The sequence below is a fragment of the Brienomyrus brachyistius genome, chromosome 25 (genome assembly GCF_023856365.1).
Source record: "Brienomyrus brachyistius isolate T26 chromosome 25, BBRACH_0.4, whole genome shotgun sequence".
NCBI classification, from domain to species: domain Eukaryota; kingdom Metazoa; phylum Chordata; class Actinopteri; order Osteoglossiformes; family Mormyridae; genus Brienomyrus; species Brienomyrus brachyistius.
In genome coordinates this window covers 7,451,671-7,472,663 of record NC_064557.1, presented here as the reverse complement: position 1 = coordinate 7,472,663, position 20,993 = coordinate 7,451,671, and the positions used below count along the sequence as shown (strand labels likewise).

The 20,993-nt window shown below is 43.3% G+C and overlaps 1 protein-coding gene across 3 annotated transcripts; it reads right to left on the bottom strand.

Moving 5' to 3' along the window:
* Window positions 1-7,925: 7,925 nt before the first annotated feature.
* pcdh10a (protocadherin 10a) lies at window positions 7,926-20,761 on the bottom strand. 3 transcript variants are annotated; one of them, XM_048996556.1, is made up of 5 exons: window positions 17,795-20,761; window positions 17,111-17,166; window positions 16,802-16,908; window positions 10,433-10,732; window positions 7,926-9,025 (listed from the first exon to the last, which is right to left on the bottom strand). In XM_048996556.1, exons 1-5 carry the CDS (start codon window positions 20,291-20,293, stop codon window positions 9,006-9,008), a joined length of 2,982 nt encoding a protein of 993 aa, XP_048852513.1. In that variant the 5' UTR covers window positions 20,294-20,761; the 3' UTR covers window positions 7,926-9,005. The 3 variants fall into 3 exon arrangements, with proteins under 3 accessions (XP_048852513.1, XP_048852514.1, XP_048852516.1); XM_048996557.1 differs by having other exon boundaries at window positions 10,575-10,732; XM_048996559.1 differs by having other exon boundaries at window positions 17,960-20,761.
* Window positions 20,762-20,993: the final 232 nt, after the last annotated feature.

Below are 20,993 nucleotides of genomic sequence, written 5' to 3'. Positions count from 1 at the left end.
AGACATGCAAATATGATAAATTCTGTCACTAAATTAGCCCATAGTGCCTGACTGTGTGCGTGTCTGCCTTGCAAAGGCCTGGAACCCTGTGTTTCCCTGCTTTCTGCCCTCTGGAATCATCTCCAGCCCCCATTGCGTTGGATATGCAGCTGCAAGTTGGGGGGGGGGGGGGGTGACCAATTATTATTGCTGCCATGAATAATGTTAATGGTCACCGCCGCTTGATATGTAGACAGAGCAGGCAACAGAGATCAAACCTTATCAGATTCCAGACCCCCCACCCCCCAGTCATGAATCATCAATTCTGAATCCAAGACCATGGAAGGTTATCCACAGAATCCATCTGTCATGGATCCTGTTTATAGCTGATTATCAGAGCCGTAAATATCATGTCCCATTACCCTGTATTTACTGGAGGTATTGTATATGTGCACCTAACCTATCTTCCTTTCTTTCCTCCTGTCATTTCCAGATTTTTTTTATTTTTATTTTTTACGCCCCCCCCCCCCCTCCCCCGCCCCCCATCTCCTGGAGACCCATTGTTTGTGATGTTTGTCATGTCAGCTTTCAGTCCACCCTCCCCAATCAGCACCTCACATCTCCACGCAATGTTTCAATAGCAGACAGAGTGGCTTTTATCGGACTGGTCTGTCATTCCCCACTACCGTGTCCACCATCGTCTGCGTCTGACCTCAGTGTTTGCGAGAAGCCTGTCTCTCCATAGCAGATGTGATTGAATCCAGTGCCGGTTTCATACTGTCGGGCCAAGCAGGAATAAGGCTGAACCAGGCCAGACCAGAACAAGACTGGCTGGGTATATAGATATATGGTTTTTCCGATTGCTGCGAGGCATCCACAGCAGAGCGAGGTCCGCAAGATGTTCAGTGGTAAAAAAAAACACTGGCTTCAGAGAACGTAACTACTTAAAAAGATTAGCTGCTGTAGCCTTAACAAATATCACAGCCAAGTACAAAACATTCTTACCAACTGTTAACAAGATATTAATTGCTGAAATAAAAGTAGCTTAAACAGCCTATTTCTTAGATTTAGACAAACATTTTTATTATTTTATTATAGACACATATATGACATTGTCACATCTAGGGAAGGACATGAACGAAGGAAGGGGTAGGGAAAACTTGGTTACAGGCTTTATTTAAACAAACACCAAACAAAACAAAAGGAAATTGACCACGAGGGGTCAAAATGGGGTAGAAAGAATCAGGAAAGGATGCAGGGCAAACTGAGGGGAACAAGCAGCCTCCATGACTGGGAGGCACTATATACACCACTAACGAGGGAGCAGACAAGAGGCACCTGGGGTGATCCATACAAGGGCTGTAATGAGACGAGAGATTAAACGAGTAACAGGTGTAGGTAGAGCTACACAATGGAGAGAATGAGGGGAAAGGAATGCGGGGGTATGGCAGAAACACAAAGGTAGATTCACACCTTATTTTTTTGGGTTACAAAATTATAATTATACTGTTATTTCATTACAAATAGTTAATTACACTTTTTACTGAAACCCAAATGGCTGTACTAAATTTTAAACTCTACGCAGAACATTTTTATAGATTCATTCGTAGTGTTCTTTTGTATGGCTCTCCACGAAGTTTCCGCTGATACGAACAGTTCAGCAGGTGAGTCAGAGGTTATCTGACAGCTATTGCGTTGAATCAGGGGACAGATTTTATGATCGACAAGACATTATAACACAAACTCAGACTTCCATGGCACGCCTTGATATGACTTGGTGTCGTTTAATAGTGGACACCAGAACACAAAACAAATATAAAAAATAAAACCGTAGCTACTTTGCAAAAAAAAAAAAAAGACAAAACAAGTTATGGATGCTCAACCAATGTACACACATTTCCTCTGAGAGTATCTTAGGGCAGAATCTGACGAGCCCAATTTCAAAAACCTTTGGCAGAGTCAGTGTGGCAATTTCAGGAAGTGATGCAGTTTGGCAGTTCAAAAGCATAGAATGACATGCAATAACACGGTAATCCTCTGATCTCCAGTTATATTCAAACGGTCATCTTTTAAGACTCGGGTTTAACTTTATCTCTATGCAGAAAACCAAACATTTTCTCCTTGTGTTCTCATAGATTTCCTCTGAATACTTAGCGTTCCACCCAAAGTCATAGCATATGTTATTCATGCAAACGTGTGTATAGCTCATCCATAGCCTAGCTATTAAATAATGAATAAGTTTATTGTGCATTCCAATTTTTTAAAGATTCATATTCTACGCTGCATGCTTCATGCAATGGTTCAATGCATTAATCATTGGAGTGTGTTTTTGTAAATCATGGTTCATGGGAGTTTTACTTGCGCAAAAATGTTCTGAGGGCAGCAGGAAGGAATTATTGGTTCAAGGAAGTTCACAATCAGATTGTAGTGGAGGTGGGACCAACCAATCCGATATCTTGGTCCCACCTCCTCTAGTTGCTCCTCTACAATTTGATTGGTTATCTCTTTGAATCAGTTATTGTTCCATGAGTGATTGGCAGTACACTGTAGCCTAGCAGACACAGACTAAGGGGGGGGGGTACTATCCTCTTCCTCAGTGAAGAAGAGTGATTCTCATGAAACTATGTGCAGTTGTTGCTTGTTAATGCTGCAGCTGTATTAAAATCACAAATTGTAAAACAAAGTTATAAATGCAAGCTTCCTTAACAGCTAATGATGTTTACTTCCCTTATCTATCTTATCATTGCTATCAAATTAATTGCTAGTTAATTAGCACTCAAGTGCCATTCATTTATGATAGAAGAGGTGCACAAACAGCCCAAAGAGCTGATTGACATGCACTGCAATTTGCTGTCAAAAAGTTGTCGGTAAATCCTGTCCCCACAAAACTTATATTGAAATTAAATGCATTTTCTTCTACTTTGTTTTCAGGTATTTGTGCAACAATAATAATATCCAATATCTGAAATCAATGAAATGAAAAGTATTTTTATAAATATATTAAATCCATGAATATAGTTATAAAAGGACTACATTACATTAAATTTGTAATTATGCAAGCTGGATGCTGCATGTGGACGGCATGCTGGTGCAGTGGTTAGCACTGTAAGGTGCGGCATGGTGGTGCAGTGGTTAGCACTGTAAGGGGCGGCATGGTGGTGCAGTGGTTAGCACTGTAAGGGGCGGCATGGTGGTGCAGTGGTTAGCATGGTGGAGCAGTGGTTAGCACTGTTGCCTCACACCTCTGGGACTCGGGTTTGAGTCTCCGCCTGGGTCACATGTGTGTGGAGTTTGCATGTTCTCCCCATGTCATGGTGGGGTTTCCTCTGGGTACTCCGGTTTCCCCCCCACAGTCCAAAAACATGCTGAGGCTAATTGGAGTTGCTAAATTGCCCATAGGAATGCGTGTGTGAGTGACTGGTGTGTGAGTGTGCCCTGCGATGGGCTGGCCCCCCATCCTGGGTTGTTCCCTGCCTCGTGCCCATTGCTTCCGGGGTAGGCTCCGGACCCCCCACGACCCAATAGGATAAGCGGTTTGGAAAATGGATGGATGGATGCTGCATGTGGTCATATGACATGAAGGTTTTTGGACTTTGGTGTCCAGACACAGTAAGATAATGTCCCAAACTCATTTAGGGTAATGATTTCATGCTGACACGTTTCCAGTGCATTCAGAAAACAAACGACCGGATCGTCTACTGCTGAATAAACTGTTATGTTTATGCCCGCAGAAATGCAGTAACTCGCAGGGGCATCTTCCCCCTGTCCCCCTCGTCGGTTTGATGTACTGCTCTAGTCACCCGCTGTTCTTTGCCTGTCATGTCAAAGGCGACCTCCTGGCTGGGGGGGCTGCGACAAAAACTGCGGAGCGCCACACAATTAAAGGGAGATGACATACGAGGTGGAATGCCCATCGATTTATTGGGGGGTGTTCTTCTCCAGCCCCGAGCCAGCAGCAGATGGAACCAATCGGGGAGGAAAGAGGGGAGGGCCCTTCAAAGAAGGTCCTCTGTCCGACCAAGACAATTAAAAGAGACAACAAAATCACCGACTGGTAGCAATGTCATTCCAGCCTTCCGTGTAATTTTTACCCCCTGTGATGCTAATACCTCCCGGATTGTCAGTGTACGTTAAGGACAGCAGTCACACTGCATCGCACTGGGAGCATCGTAGTATTGTCATGCTTACCATTATATTACACTAAAACTATCTATCTATCCATCCATCCATCCATCCATCCAATGAGGAAATGGCGGTAGATGTTGTCTGTTTGGATAGCCCATACATTCCACATTTTACCTATATACACCTTGTGAGAACACTCAGCTGTTTGTTTGTTTTAACCCTATACAACGTAGCAGCTGTTATTTATAGATTAAACCACCCACAGTTATTCGGACTTTCAAATATATGTGCTGTTATTACGTCATGTGGGTCTTTGACAATTTCGCTTGCATAGACAGAAAGAAAACCCACAACATAACAGCACATACCCAGTGTACGACATAGAGAAGTATGTACATATTAATCTTCAGTCTTGAAATAATGTTTTATCAGAAATGTATTCTGAGGTCGGCCTGCCCTATAGTCGCCCAGGGCGCCGTGTGATTAGGGGGCGCAGAAGAGAGAAAAATAAGCTAAATACCTCTGGCTGCATTTATCACATTACAGCTCTTTACACTGTGTTACATATTTCACTGTTTTTCTTGTGAAACAGACGTGAGCATGACACAGTCATAGGACGCCACCTTTGCATTACGTCAATTCGTGAAATCTCTTCCCTGCTAGATATTCCATGATCAACTGTAAGTGGTATTATTGTGGAGTGAAAGTGTTCAGGAGGAATAGAAACTCAGCCAGGAAGTGGCACATCATGTGAAGTAACAGGGTGGATTGCCAAGTGCTAAGGAGCATATTGGAATTCTATGCTTCCAACTTTGTAGGGACAGCTTAGGGAGGGGAGGGGAGGGGGGTTAGGGCCCTCCCTTCCTTTTCTGCTCCAGCATGACTGTGTCCCAGTGCACCAAGCAATATCCATAAAGGTTGGGTGAGTCCGGTGTGGAAGGACTTGACTGGTCCGCACAGAGCCCTGACCTCAAACACCTTTGGGATGAACTAGAACAGAGACTGAGAGCCAGACCTTCACATCCAACACGAGTGCCTGACCTCACAAAGGCTCTTCCACAGAAATAGGCAAAAATTCCCACAGACACACTCCAAAATCTCGTGGAAAGCCTTCACAGAAGAGTGGCAGCTTTCATAGCTGCAATGGGGGGGGGAATCCACATCGATGCCTATGGGTTTAGAGTGGGATGTCATAAAAGTTCCTGTAGGTGTAATGGCCAGGTGTCCTAAAACGTTTGTCCATATAGTGTGTATAAGCAGGGAAAATTTATCTTCTGATGTGGGGGGGTCAGCAGATTGTTGCCTAGGGCGCCAGACCACCCTGAGTATTATATTATTTTTTTATTTGTTGACGTATACTACTTTTCATATTGGGTTTTTGTACCTTGTGTGTATAGGGACTTTTAATTAAGTTCCTCTCATAGGCATGAAGTCCAGCAATCAGTAAAACTGTCAGCTGGTAAAAAATGTGACTCTTTAGCATTCCTGTTATTTCCAGAGGTGATGTGAACATCTGCCACCTTCCAATATTCCCAGTCAGCTATAGCGATCCATCTACGCATGTCACATAATCCCTGAGACGCCCAAGACTGGCCCCTGCCTATAAATATGTCAGCGTCAGCTCCTACTTAGCGGCCCAAAATCGGAGGCCTATTCTCAGAGATGGGGGATAATTTGGCAAATGACAGTCTTCTGAGTTCTCCCAGACCTGCTTGCTACAAATTACGAAGGCTGACAAACATGGAATTGGCATCAGAAACTCTGCAAGATCCAGGCTTCCCTTGTCCCGCGTTCGTGGCACGGTAACGAGCCCCTAAAACACGTATGCCGATTGCTGTTAAGTGCTATTGTCAGCGATAGACTGGTTTGAATTGTGAACACTGCTAGAACGTTTTAATGCTGTCGCCCTGTCAAAAAAAAGTGTGGCCTTTGAAATATAACGATCACTTGTCAAGTTGTGGTTCTTGTTTGTTCTAAAGCGCGTGAATCGCTTGTTTCACAAAAGGAGTTAATTTTTTTTCCCTGCTAAAAACGTGCCCATATAGAATGTCACATGGAGTTTAGCCTTCATGCACAAAACTGCACATGCTTAAATTTTGGTGATGACACTACAGTATATAAAAATGTCATTGGCAGTTCTACTTTGACACGCGCCCCTTGTCATCATGACAGAAATGCAGGATGACATTTTCTTGACATTGGATGGGTTCCCAAAACTCATTGCGGTTCTAGGTACTGTCAGACAACACGACTGGCAACAGCATGCGGGATGACATCATCCACCAGCCAGACTAAGTCATCCTACCACAACTAAAGTCCATGCAATGCCCTTGGTGAGCTCTTGACTCAATGCTCTACACTTCCTGAACCCTGTGGAGCAATCTGGATCTTCTGCCTTACCTGCAGGCTTGCGAGCTGTTCTCGAGATGTGTATCCAGCGAGAGCTTTCTGTTGATGTGCCACATTTCAAAAAAATATCTACAGCATTTAAAGGTATTAACATTGTCAATGTGATATTATCAATATAGTCTATTTCATTCTTCTGGAACTGCTGGAGTCTTACTTAGTCCGCTGGCTATTAGTACAAGACTAGGGAACCTCTGAATGGGATGCCAGTGAGTTTTAGAAGACACAGATCCACCAAACCACATGTTTATGGTACAGACTTCAAGCTCACACACAGCTGGAACTGGGGATGAGTCCATAAAGCCAGAAGATGCTGGGCTTTGACGGTGACCACTAAACAACCGGACAGTCCCTCATTTCTACAGCGCATTCGATGCCATGTGCCGTCCTCCGGCGGTCACATGTCCACATCACTCTATATTTTGACTCCTATAAAAGGGGTAATAGTTAAGGACTGAAAATGTTACTCAACAGTCCTAATTTTACAAGATATACTTGAGTTCAAATATTTTTACTTGCATTCTCTCCAAGTTTTAAATAATTATTCCTGTAAAGTTCAGTCTTATGTCCCGTATAATTAAACTGTCATCTCTCCAACCAGCTGTGCAAATACGTGTATATGACTACAATTTTGAGTCCCATTTTAAATAATGTGATTTTTCGCTCTGTAATTGACCGAAAGTGACCAGGGAAACACTGGACGTGATTCCCAGATATTTATTTTTGAAACCTGAAGATGGGGGGGGGGCGTGAGCATATCATGCACTACATCCGAACCACGGTTTTCTTCATCCATCCATCCATTTTCCAAACCGCTTATCCTGCCGGGTTGCGGGGGGTCCGGAGCCTATCCCGGAAGCAATGGGCACGAGGCAGGGAACAACCCAGGATGGGGGGCCAGCCCATCGCAGGGCACACTCACACACCATTCACTCACACATGCACACCTACAGGCAATTTAGCAACTCCAATTAGCCTCAGCATGTTTTTGGACTGTGGGGGGGAAACCGGAGTACCTGGAGGAAACCCCACGACGACATGGGGAGATCATGCAAACTCCATACACATGTGACCCAGGCGGAGACTCGAACCCGGGTCCCAGAGGTGTGAGGCTACGGTTTTCTTATTTTTAGCAAATAATTTGCCTGAATCCCATTACTGAATCCAGGCTGTGTATCCAAGACGATATTCCCAATATCTGGCAATAATAAAAGTCACATTTACAGAAGTATTATCACACACAACAAAATTTGAGAAGAAAATAAAAACTTAAATTGCAACTCATATAACTAAGCAGAATAGTATGTGTTCTTCAGAACTCAACGTGGAATTTCAATATTAAAATAAAATCAGGTCGAAACATGGGATGTGTATTCTGTACCGTTAGTAATAAATAATAATAACACAAGTCAAAGTGTTATGCATTTTATATTTTATTAATCACCTCGGGGTGTGTGTGTGTTTCTGTATGTGCGTGTGTATGTGTGTGTGTGTGTGCGCGCGTGTGTGATTTTAAGAGTTAATATTTAGTTTATTCCTTTAACTGCCAATTTTGTACAACACAGATTACCATGATTTAAAATCTAAAGAATTATTTCCTTTCATTATAGACAAGATAAAGTTTAATATCTAAAGTGAAAAAATAAAATAAACAACAAAATAATTTGTAGAATTTAAAAAGGCCCATTTTGTAAAAACCCTGCAATACCACAAGGCTTTTGTGTCACTTAATGCCGTTTTATGGGATTGTATGTCGAATAAGAAACTAACAAATGAATACCACACTTTCAGAAAAAAGTATATATATATATATATATATATATTTATATATTTATATATGTAATTTGTATCCATTTAGAAGCTTTAAAATAGTACAGTAAACACTTTGCACACATGATAGAAACCACTCAATGTATCTGATTACGGCAAATGTAGTTTGGAAAAATAAAAATCAAAATAATCCGAAAATAAAATTTGAACTTAAAGCATGATCACAATTTTCCTTACAAAGTTGGAGTAGATTTGGGACCACTTGACCACACAAAATAATATAAAACAGTCAAGTCTAAAATTGAGATATTGCATTTATAATGCACAAATATTTATCCTGTACAATTGGCTTCTTGGTGTGAATACAAACATCTAAAGGGCTCAGTGACTTCTGAAGATATACATAGTGCTGTAAACAGGCACACACAGATTAGAGAAGAGATTTCCAACCCCCAAGATTTCTTTTGTTTGTTTGTTTGCTTTTGTTTGTTTGTTTGCTTTTTGTTTTTCCTTTGTGGTCCAATGTCAGCTCATTTCTCAGGCCTGCTGAGAGCGGTAAAGTTCCACCAGTAGCCATCGTTTCCGTTTGTCCCCCATGGCAGAAAAATCCAAAAGGTGAAAGGTACAGCCGGATGGCCAAGGTAACGAAGTTGGAAACTTGATGGTTTCGTTGCTCGGCTATTGTGCAAATTCATGCTGTCTTGGGTATGTCCACACAGAATGAACTAGCAAATCCTTTTCCGCGCTGTAAGCAGAGAAGACGCTCGTTAAACAAAGTGAAATCCAACAGATAGGAGAGTGAAATTTAAGGACAGAAGTACACACGCGCGTATTTAGATATTTCCTGGAAGGAAATCCACGTAATTAGTCGTATTTCACAAAGATACGTTACATGAGGAACAGTGTAAATTTGTCAAATATCATGAGGAACAATATTACCGTGATTATTACCGGGGGGGGGGGGGGTGGTGACATTACTGAAGACACTTTATCGCTCTGGCCATTAATTCAGGCAACATTGAAACACATAACACAGAAAGTGAGCGTTCTTTGACATCGTTCTAGGTAGTCGTTTAATTTGGCTGTACGTAGCTGAACGGCAAACGTGGCGGAATTAAAATTTTCCATGCCAAACTTTTGACCTCCTGACACATTCCCATCACCAGACCAACCAAATAGGATCCCGCTTCACAATAGCTTTCCTAAACTTCGTCTCATGCGGTCGACTGTCTTTTTTTTTTTTTCCAACTGTGGCGTACTATTGTAATAAAGCCAGAGCAGTGTGAGAGTTTGAGTGAAGGGGGACATGAGGGGGGGGCGTATGACGGACGGCTCGGTTATTACTTTATTCTTTTCAGGAGTTGATGGGAATGGGGCAAACCAGACACGAATGCAAACAGAGAAATGTTCCCGATATATCAGGAAATATAAGCTATGAACTAATGCTTTGGAGCCAGACATGGAATCAAAGTTAGTGAAGATTATAGGTGTTTGAAGTAACATTAACACTGGGGTTGAGGTGACGGGGGAAGAGGCCAAAACTAGTATGTATGCTTTGCTCCACAGTTGTACACAGTACTAAATAGTACACAGTAGTAAATAGCATGCATGGCATGATGTGCTTAAGACTGCACAAAACTACAGCATCTGAACAACACAGTACCCATAACATCTGAGAGGCAGATGAGAATCTTAGTTTTATTATTTTCAGGTAGCATGCTGAAAAAACAGTGACGCTTTCATTCTCGTTCAGGAGGAGGGCACATCGACCGCTCACATTTATCTGAAATAGTCCCTGGAACAAAGGACATTGCATAGGTAACGATATATGCTTTTTTATAAGTAACTGAAGAGCATGTCAGGGGTATTTAATTTTAATGAAAAGTCACAACAGACTTATTGGGTTAAACTTTGCTGTCCTATTGCCTACGATACAGCCAATTTAAATATATCACCATCATTAATAAACACTGGGCAGAATAAGGCTCATATAGACAGCAGAGGGACTTGGAAAATAGATAGAAGAAAAGCATAGAATTTAGTTTTAGAAGTAGATTGGAAAGAAGGCGTTAAAAAGAATTTAATGGCACTTCCGGCCATTTGAAGTTTGAGTTAAATTCAGTCAGATCAAAGTCGATAACTAAATACTCACTCAAATAGGGGGGTTTGTAAGGCTCACGTCTGTTAGACAGAAGTGCATCAAACTCTTTCCTCTCTAGGGTGCCGTGATGTGACTTCTCTTTGCCAAAGGTGGAGAATGATCTATCTCCAGTTTGCTCTTGAGCGTCAAATACCTCAGTGTCAGGCACAGAGTCCATCCCTGGTACATGCAGATTGCTACGGTAATCTGCCCCCTGACGGCCGTCTGGTGACACAAAGGAGGGCATCCAGCATCGATCAGAGTGCCCAAGGGCTTTGCACTCCTCTGTGCAGTTTGAAAAGAGATCCGCACCTAAAACAACACAATCGACACAGGATACGTATTAGCAGATGCCACTTCCTGGAAATGTATTCCTGACACCAGCGCTTATGGACATATTTTCCACATCGCAGAGGCAGACTGAAGCACACAGCTTCACAATTACTAGCAAAGCATCCTTCTTTCAGAGGCTGTGCTCCTGTTTCAGAATATTTACACATTTTTAGCGCACGGTTTTAGTGGATCTGGTATATACAATACACACGTTACAGTCTGTGAAATCCACAAGGTTTAAACCGAGTTTATTACCGATAAATCTACTTAAGATGCAGGAAACGGCCACTGCAGTGTAAACAATGTACGTTTAACGGTTCTACTGTAAATCTCCGGTGGCAATTTGTTAGGTCGGGTTGCTAGTTTGATAACGTGTGTGACATTTCATTGGGGTGTTCTACCATCTGCTGTTTAAATTCCTTCGCTGTCGCGAGGGACGTACCATTTGCGTGAAAGACAGGGCAATTGTAAATGAAAATAACTGTCGAACGTTTAAGTTAATTAGCTGGTATAGAATGATGGAAAGGTTGATGGCTGTGGTGTAATTAAGCCTCCCAGCGAAACCTAATCATCTTCCGACCGGGTCTGGAGTTTCAGGCACAAGGACAGTGATGGAGAACGTTGAAGCCTCCTGATCAAAGCACGTGTGGAGCTACAAAGGGAGTAATGTGGAGACACATCTCTAATCTGTAATCCTTCATGGCAGGAGCTTTGCTGCGAGAAGATCAAAGGAGCTAGTTAGGCGAATATGTCCCACTGATAAACCTTTGACTATAGTTCTACAGAGGAATTCTGATTTACAGAATAAAAGCCGACATCTCTCCTCTTAACAGACACAACCAAAGGAGTTGCCCAATGTTATGGTGCTTCAGTATATTAAAAAAATAAGGGTGAGAGACCCTTTGAATATCTAATGGGTTCAGTTCCTCTGTTGTGGACCATGAAGTATCTACAATTATACACCATAAATATATCTTCACTTCACCCAGCAGTGTTCCACTGATTCTCTGGTATTTGTGTGTCTGCGAGTTACAAGACTAAACAAACAAATCGACCGTGTATAATTTCTTCCTTTTGTTTGCAAGGCCACAAACTACCAACTTCCCAAAATAAAACAACATGCCAATGTCCATGAGCATTGCTAATTTTCATGCTAAATACCAGCACCTCTTTACTGTCATTTGTACATTTCAGCACGACTTATGTTATACTAAGCACTAATTCAATCTTAGCGCGCTAACAGGGCAGTATTAACTTTTGCTTTGAGTGATATCTCCTGAAAAAATCAAACCAATAATCCTATCTGCCCACACTGTAAACAAGTGATTAGAGTTGTGAGAAATTGTGCAGTTAGTTTGGAGAATTCTGTGGGATTAAGGGTTTTATTTTCACGTCCCTTCTTAAAGAGGCACGTAAGCATTTTAACACTGGTAGAAATAAACGGCAGGCAGGAGAACGAAGCGAAGGGGGAATCAGCAGACGTCTCACGTAATTCTGTTGGCTTAGCTTTCAAAGTTCTACCGTTAGAAGATATGGATTGGGATAGAATCTAATAGAAATTAATTATTCCCAAAGGGGAGATTAACATGCCAATGTAAATAGCAAAATTAAAATAATAAAATCACAGAAACAAAATTACCTAAGACCCTGAGAGAATTTACCGGTATAATCAGCCCTGCGACAGACATACTTCATAATAAATACAAAACAGCATCTGCCGGTCTTTCGTAAAAAGCATAACCTGTCGCCCACAATCATAGTAAGGTGCTCCCCGTTTAGCGTGAAAAACCTTTCGACGCCCATTATGAAGGGTGGAAAATACAGGTAAATGGCAGGATGGCTTTGTAGAGCAACCAAATTCTAAGTAACGCTCTTAAAAGTACAGGAAAACCGGCCTTTCCAAAGTCCTGTGGGGAGACGTTCAGGCTACTTGCTGCTTCACACTTAACGATTTTAAGCTGAAGTTTGGAGAGTTGGATCTGTCAGAGTACATTGGGCCGAACTAAATCGAATCCCCGAAAGACCTTGCTAAAGGTATCGCTCCACTGCATTTATGCTTCAGTTTCATCGCCCGGTGGTTTGGCTTTATGACGGTGAGGCCTTATTCCTTTTCTTCGTGATATTTCTCATCGTTCACACGGACGGACACTTTCTGTGGCTTTCCTCATCACAACAAGATAGGCAGCGCTGAAGACTTAGAGCCAAACAGAATTATTCTGAGACTGTGATGGAAGTCACTCTGGGCAATTCTTGAAATAATTAATGAAGCGAATTCAAATTACTGCTATTAATTTGATGAAAATGAGGACCACATATGGTGAGCGTGGACGTCCGGTCCTCCAGGGCCACGAGGTCAGCTGCTTTTCACTCTGCGTCGGCTCCTAATTGTTCGGCTGAAGTCGTTATTTCGACTGGAAGTCAAGTCACCTGGTGTTTGGGTTGTAAATCAGCCGCTAATTGAAACCCAAACTCTGAAATCTGCAGGACTTCTTCCCTTGAGGACCTGAGCGTACCATCCCAGGCATATGGCGTCTCAACTTGCAGCGCAGGTTAATTCTAAAATAAATGCATGCCCTGTTCATTTCCACAGCACACACTTATCAAATCCTGTGCGCAGCAGTCGAATTATGTAAAAAGAATTCTGAATTTGTAACTTTTCCTTCTCGGCACCAGCTTTGCTAGGACACCAGCCCACCGCAAGGTCACACACACACACACAAACACACACACACACACGTGGCCTCCCACACAACCAGCCACACTTTCACTGACAAAAAAATAGGGAATTTAGTGGGATCATTTAATCAAAAGTACATGCATTTGGACTGTGGGAGAAAACCAGAATTGCAAAGGAAACAGACAAAAGAAAACGCCCAAATCAATGAGGGAGGGGGGCTTTCTACAATCCATTTCACAAGCTATCTGTCTATTGATGAAAAAATCCAATTGTACATCATTTTGGCTTATGATTTATGGTATTAGACCATCTTGCAAAGTCCCATAAAAAGTCTTAGATGAACAGTCTATGTAAGTACATAATGAAAAAAATACAGTATATTTATTATGCAACACATTAACTGTTTCACTACTTCGACTTTCTGAAGCGCACGCTATCACAATGGAATCCTATTTATTCTCGAATAGTTCGAATATATTTCACCACTTTTCTTCCAACTTTCTGAGAGAATGGGAGCTTTGAAATATCATGTGTGCCCAAAAAAATGGGTGACCTAATTAGTTAAAAAAGGAGTCCAGTATTTAAGTATGCACACGCTGAAAACGGACAACGCTCAGATACTACCGAGGTCACCTGCTCTTGGCAACAGCCCTAAAATACCTGCACGGCATATATGTAGGGGTGGCGTTCCGAAATGAATGTTACAGAGTTTTCGGTCGTTTACATATGTATAATTTATTTAAGGTAGCCTATCAAGTTTTCAAAAATCAGCTGTTTCTGCGCACTCACCGGCAGACGCAGAAATAACAGCATATACGCAAATCTGCCCAGCCTCCACAGAACACCTTCCGCACCTTTTGTTAAATCATCTGAAATCCACACCGCTCGGTTACAGCGTCACGTGAACAGCAGCGCCGGTAATGAGCATTAATTACAGGTGGGGCGTCTCTGTACCTTTACACCACTGACGGGGGGGCTCACATCTCCTGTCACTAAATGTGTTCTGTTTGATGCCCGGCTGATTATAACTCCTGAATAATGCATTCGAAGTTTAAAAGCAAGGTAGGAAATGTACAATTAATCAAATCATTATTACCAGGAAAAAAAGGAGATCAAAACTTCATGAGAATGAACCTGTTTAAAGGTCAGTAGCCTAGTCAGAGGACAACCAGAAAGAAACGACGGTAACAATCAAGTCGACTAAAGACTTGGGCTGAACAAGCAAAGGGTTTTAAAAGCAGAGTATCAGGAACCGTTTACTTTCGTGCAAGAGAATATAATCCGGTTAGAGCCGAAGTCGCAGATGCACCCGATTTTATAATAACGAAGGACAAAGCTATTAACTCTACCGAAGTGTTATTCGATTTCCAAGAGTCGAATAATATAAGCTATAAATCAAGCAAAAGCTCTCGGCACCATTTCCATCCAGGATATCACCAAACATTTTGTGGTCGTGCTTGGCCAATGTAAGTACAGCAAATGACACGATCGTAAAACAGTTTATTCAAACATGTCATAAGTGAAATGAAGCGGAGCGATGAGTCGCGAGTTTTTTTAGACGCGAACTGCACGCTAAAAGCTGCTTTTGGGCACTGAAAGCGGCTCTTGCTGAAAGGCAACTGAAAAAGCATAAGCAGAATGAGTTGAAGCTGAATCCCATAGGAACTCAAATACTACAATTGACTTTTTTTTTCTTTTTGTGAATTGTTAGGTTCCCATCTCAGCACTGATTTCAACAGGTACAGCGCTGGACTCCAGGGAACCCTGGACTACAGGGTTCAAGAGAAGGGAGTGTAAAAAAATAAAATAAATCGTGGAAATGGCATATTTGTTTTTCAAACTGAAGTATTACAAACCTGGGCCGTGATAATAGCCTTCATTTCATAATTGGTATGCAAAGGTCTGAAAATGAATTACTGATCACTGAGCTGTAACCGAGTGCTAACGTGAAGCTTAGACAGACTATACAGGCCCTGCTGGGCGTTTGCATTCCTAAAATCATCCCCCATCGGCATGCTGGATTTCAGGGAGACACACATGATCAAGCATATTTAAGAAGGAATAACAAACAAATAGCTGCATAAATGATTAAAGGTCACATTGGTTGCTGAAAGAGATCGGGATGGTATCATGGCACAGGAACCAGCCAAATCATTACATCTGGTATGTATAAACTGTGGATTTTCATTTTTCATAAAAGGTGCAATTTCCATCTCGGTTCTGTCTATTACCAGGAGGCTCTGTGAATGTTAAACAGGGTCATGGTGACATGCAGGGAATTTAAAAGAACAGGAGCGGAATCGGTGCCCAAATCACGTGACCCTGCTTTCGTTACTTGTGAAGAAGTTGGTAATTTGATTAACGACTAACAATCGAAGTATAATGAAAAAGGGGTGTGTTATTTTGGGTGTGTGAGTTAAGAAAAGAGAGAAGGCTCTATGTACGACATTTTTGAACAACTGTGCAACGATTTTGTATTGATTATGCTAAACATATCTCTAACACAACCCCATCAAACACAAGCATACAATGCGCATTTTTACTGCTATATTCTTATACATTTCCTGCATATAAATCTAACATATAAAAATACCTTTTGCACAAACACACACACACTCATTAATACCACATTGAATCATTACTAATTTCATTTTTTTCTGTTGCAGCCTTGTCCAGTTCAGGCAGTTGGGGGGAGGGTAGATAGATGGATGAGTGGATTAATAATCATTTTAAAATTACATCTAAAATAATGACGTGATATTTATGGAAGGCAGAATCATGCAGAAAGGGGTTCTGTGACTCCACGTCACGTATTTCCTCATTAAAGAAAGAAAAATATACATTTATTTAAATGAATAACATAATATTTTAATAGTTAAATTAAAATTTTAACAGAGAAAATGAAAATAATTATAAAATTTAAAAGCATATACAGAACACTTAACCTAAATCGCTGCGAAATCAGTGGTATAATGTAATTATAATTTTAAGTATTAACATAAAGGCATCCTAAAATCTTACAGTTGTCTTTAAAGGCAATGCCACAATCGAAATGTGTGAAATTCCGACAGGGTTTATGCAAAATGAGTCCTTAACTATCTTGCCACGGTGTCTGTGTAGCCGGTACGTTGCATGAGCTCCGCCGGCGGGGGACTTTCCCTTCAGCGCCACACTCCGGCGGAAGAGAGCGCTGCGCCCCCGCCACCATCTAAGCACCTTTCCAAGATTTCACCGGCAAATAAGGACTGCCATCCAAAATTAATTACGGCAGGAAGTGTTTTTATTACTATTATTATCATAATCACAATAGAAAAACGGCGCTGGGGGTCTTATATACCGGTGGCCGGTGACTGTGATAAAACGTTACCTACCGGACGAATGTCCTCGGTTGGTGGCGTCGTGATCACTGTCGCCCTGTTCACTATCGCCGTGTCCACTGTCCTTTGAGCTTACAATATCTGCTTCCTGGAAAGCAGAGCTGCAAAGGGGGAGAGGAGACTTTTCCTCACAAAACATTATTCCGCCATCAGATGGTCGCTAAAGGTGTTGCACTCGGCACGGATCCACTGGCATGGAAAGTGTGGCTATTCTGGTAAAGTGCGGTGCGTCTTTGCCAGCTTCCGCTTATGCCCTCATCAATGCGCGATCGCCGGCCAGAGGCTCGTACTGAAACCCCTTACCTGTTTACACGCCGAGGTCTGTCCACAAGGTAACTGAGTTCAGCCCTCTGTTTAGTCTAAAACAAACACAATCGATAAGGCTTGTCACAAAACTCAGAAATGCAACGTCATTGAAATGGTTTCAAAAACGACGCGACACAAAAACTCACATGCAAACTTAATTGTTATGCATAAAGTATAAAAAGTGAATTTTAGCATCAGTCTTTCGGTCTCAGACTTGGTTGAGGGGTAAAATCACCGGGTCCTGGGATAATTCAGTCAAAGGCTCCAATTATAGACGAATCTTTGTTCTAATGTTACTCTGCCAGGCCGTGCCAGGCATGCTTAATTCACATCTTCCCTGGCCAATATCCTGGACATACAATTTAATCGAACCCTTTTACACTTTTGTTTTTCTTCCTTAGCTTTTCCCTCCCCCCCCCCCCCCCCCCCACACATGACATTTAAATGACTACCGGTAAGGGAAAGATAAAATGTCAAATTTATATTATACTATTCTTACACACACACACACATTAAATGCATAATTTTAACAGAAAAAAATACATTAAAGACAAAGAGTGTACTGCTGTTTTATATGTATAAAGAGATGTCAAAAGAGTAATTAGACTTTAATGCAGCGTTGCAATGTCTTTAGTGCATTAGTGCATACACGTAGGGAGCGATATATTTAAGTATGCTTACCTCGTTGGATAAAATGCTGCCGTTAGATATGATGTCAGGCTGCTGGTCTGTGTAACCTGTGACTACGGCTCCACAGGGATTGTGTTCAGTGTCTGCGCTCCTAGCAGGGCTACGGGGCTTTAGGAACATTAGATCAGTTTTGGCAGATTCCGGTGTAAGACATACCTGGTAGCAATAATTCTGGTTTTGATGGTGGGAGTTGAAGCTCCCCGATTCCTCGACCGGGACCTGCGCGGTGCTGGTGACATTAGTGCTCTGCACCAGCATTATATCTGACTTGCTAAGCTTTTTCTTTCTGCCCCTCGCCTGCCTGCTACAGCAGGTCCTGCAGCAGAGGCAGCAGTCGCTGTTCAGACACGTGTGGAGGCTCATCTTCTTGTCCTTCTGACACCTGATGGCCAGCACAATCATGGCCAGCAGGAAGATAAAAGACACTGATCCCAGCGCGATTATAAGGATCAGGGTCAAATCAAGGGAATTTTCCTTGGCTTTGGAGGAACCACGTTCCCCGCTGTGACCCTCCACTATACTGTCGACTAAGGTTACAATAACGCTGGCTGTGGATGAGAGGGGCGGCTGCCCGTGGTCCCTCACTTCGATCAACAAGTTGTAAGGCTGGTTCGACTCCCTTTTACCGGATACCCTCCTGGCGGTCCTTAGTTCTCCGGTTCTCCAATCCATGCGGAACATCCCCAGCTCATTGCCCTTCAGGATGCTGTAGGACAGGCGTGCGTTTTCGCCGTCGTCCGCATCCATGGCCACGATGCGGGTCACCAGGAAGCCCGGCTCGGCGGACCGGGGCAGATGCTCTTTAGCTGTGCCGTTCTTGCCCAAGGGGGCAATAACGGACGGGGCGTTATCATTCTGGTCCACTATTATAACATTGACGGTGGCGTTGGACGTCAGCTCCGGGGTACCGGAGTCCTGCGCCTGGACCATGAAGCTGAAGTCCTTTAACTGCTCGTAATCAAAAGACCTCAGAGCATAAAGGTAGCCGTTTTCTGAATTGATGGACACGTAGGTGAAGACGGACATACCCTGGATGTCGCACTCCAATATGGAGTATGATATATATGCATTTTGTCCGATGTCGGGGTCTACGGCGCTTACAGCATAAATGTACGCCCCCGGTACGTTATTTTCCGTAACATACACATCGTAAATAGGCTGCAAAAACCTCGGGGCGTTATCGTTTTCATCCGACACCTGCACTTTAATGGACTTGCTGGTGGCCAGAGACGGGACACCCTTATCCTTGGCCACGATGGTGATGGTGTAGGAGTCGACGTTCTCCCGGTCCAGGGGTCCGTCCGTGACTATGGTGTAATAGTTTTTGAACGATGACTTGAGCTTGAACGGGACCTCGCCGAGGACCTCGCAGCGGACCTGGCCGTTCTCCCCCGAGTCCCGGTCGGTGACGCTGAGCAGCGCGATCACGGTGCCCGGGGCCGCTTGCTCGCTCACCGACTCGGTCACTGTGCTGAAGCTAATCTCCGGGGCGTTATCATTCACGTCTACCAGCTTGACCAGCACTTTGCAATGGGAGGGAACGGCGTTGGGTCCGAGGTCTTTCCCCTGCACGTAGATCTGATGCGTATTGCTCTCCTCGTAATCGACCTCCCCGATCACCTCGATTCTTCCAGTCCGGGGGTCTATATTAAAGAGTTCCCTCACCCTGGCTGAATTACGACTGCTGAAAGAATACACCACCTCCCCGTTCGTCCCTTCATCCAGGTCCGTGGCGTTTAACTGGATGACCAGCGTGCCCACCGGTGCATTTTCGGGCATGCTGACCGAATATACTGACTGATCAAAGGCCGGGACGTTATCGTTGGAGTCGAGGACTTTGACCAGCAGTAGCGCGGTCCCGGTCCTCTGTGGCAGACCACCGTCCACCGCCGTCAGCACGTACCTGTGCACCGCCTGCTGCTCCCGATCCAGCGGCTTCTCCAGGACGAGCTCAGCAAATTTGTTGCCGTCCCCTTGTGTCTGCACGTCTAGGTAAAAATAATTGTTGGTGGTCAGATCGTAGGAGCGGAGGGAGTTGGTGCCCACGTCCGGATCGAAGGCGCTCTCCACTGGAAAGCGCGTCCCCGGGGTGGCACTTTCTGTGATTTCAACCGTAATGTCTGTTTCGGGAAAACTGGGTGGATTGTCATTGATATCCATCACCTCGATCTCCACACGGAAAAGCTCCAGCGGGTTTTCTAAAAACACCTCCAAGTGCAGCAGGCAGGTTGCACTTTGCTTGCAGATCTGCTCCCGGTCGATTTTCTCGTTTACAAACAGCGCCCCGTTTTCCAAATTCACTTCCAAGTACGGAGTCCTCGAACTGGGCACGATCTGGAATTTACGGGATGAAAGTTTTGTTATGTCCAAGCCCAAATCCTCCGCGATATTCCCCACGAACGTCCCATGATCTTGCTCCTCGGGAACAGAATAGTGAAGCTGGGAAGCCACTCCATCCACGATAAAGGAAAATATCAATAACACAATCATTTCCAAAAAAAAAAAAAAGACAGAAGTGCACTTGTAGTTTCTTCCTTCTAACTTGATTAGGAATTTCCCATCACCTCAGTCTGTATAAAACCCCAAAAGAGCACGATTTCCCGAATCAAAGGCGCTCCATCTTTTGGTCTTGTCAGCCGAAAACCATCCCGTTTTCTGGATATCGATACCAGCCATTGGGATCGTCAGCAGTTATTTTGGTGTACTGAGTTCTAGGAGCTTTGGTATCAAAGCGATCGTAATACAGAAGGGACCACACTTATCCCTTAAAAAAATAAAAAATAAAACCAGATACACGCAAAGAAAACGATTCAGGCAAGTGCATTTAGTATATGTCCGCAACTCTGATGGATCAGATACATTGTAACATGGAATGATGCAGGCAAACTGGATTAATGGTACTTTCTTCCGGTGCAGACACCCCGTCCCAGCCACAGATACTGTGGTCTCTCCGGCAGACTTCTGAACACCAAGTCCCCGACTTTTCTTTTCTTTTTTTTTTTAATCCGGCGCCCCTCCTACCAGCCAATAAGAATCGCAGACACCCACAGAGGTCGCATGCGATTGGTGGATTAAAACGCCAACTGGGGTCCAGTCACGGGTCTTAAAAAGAACCAGGTTCGGTTCTCTACTTCTGTGGAATAAAATTAATTGATTTATACGTCTGATGAAACAGTTAGTAGGAAAACTT

Coding starts and splice junctions, on each gene's coding strand:
- pcdh10a (XM_048996556.1), bottom strand. CDS start 20,293: ATGATTGTGTTATTGATATTTTCCTTTATCGTGGATGGAGTGGCTTCC. Junction 17,167..17,794: donor GCAGCATTTTATCCAACGAG/GTAAGCATACTT, acceptor TGTTTGTTTTAG/ACTAAACAGAGGGCTGAACT. Junction 10,733..16,801: donor CAACCGAGGACATTCGTCCG/GTAGGTAACGTT, acceptor GTGTTGTTTTAG/GTGCGGATCTCTTTTCAAAC.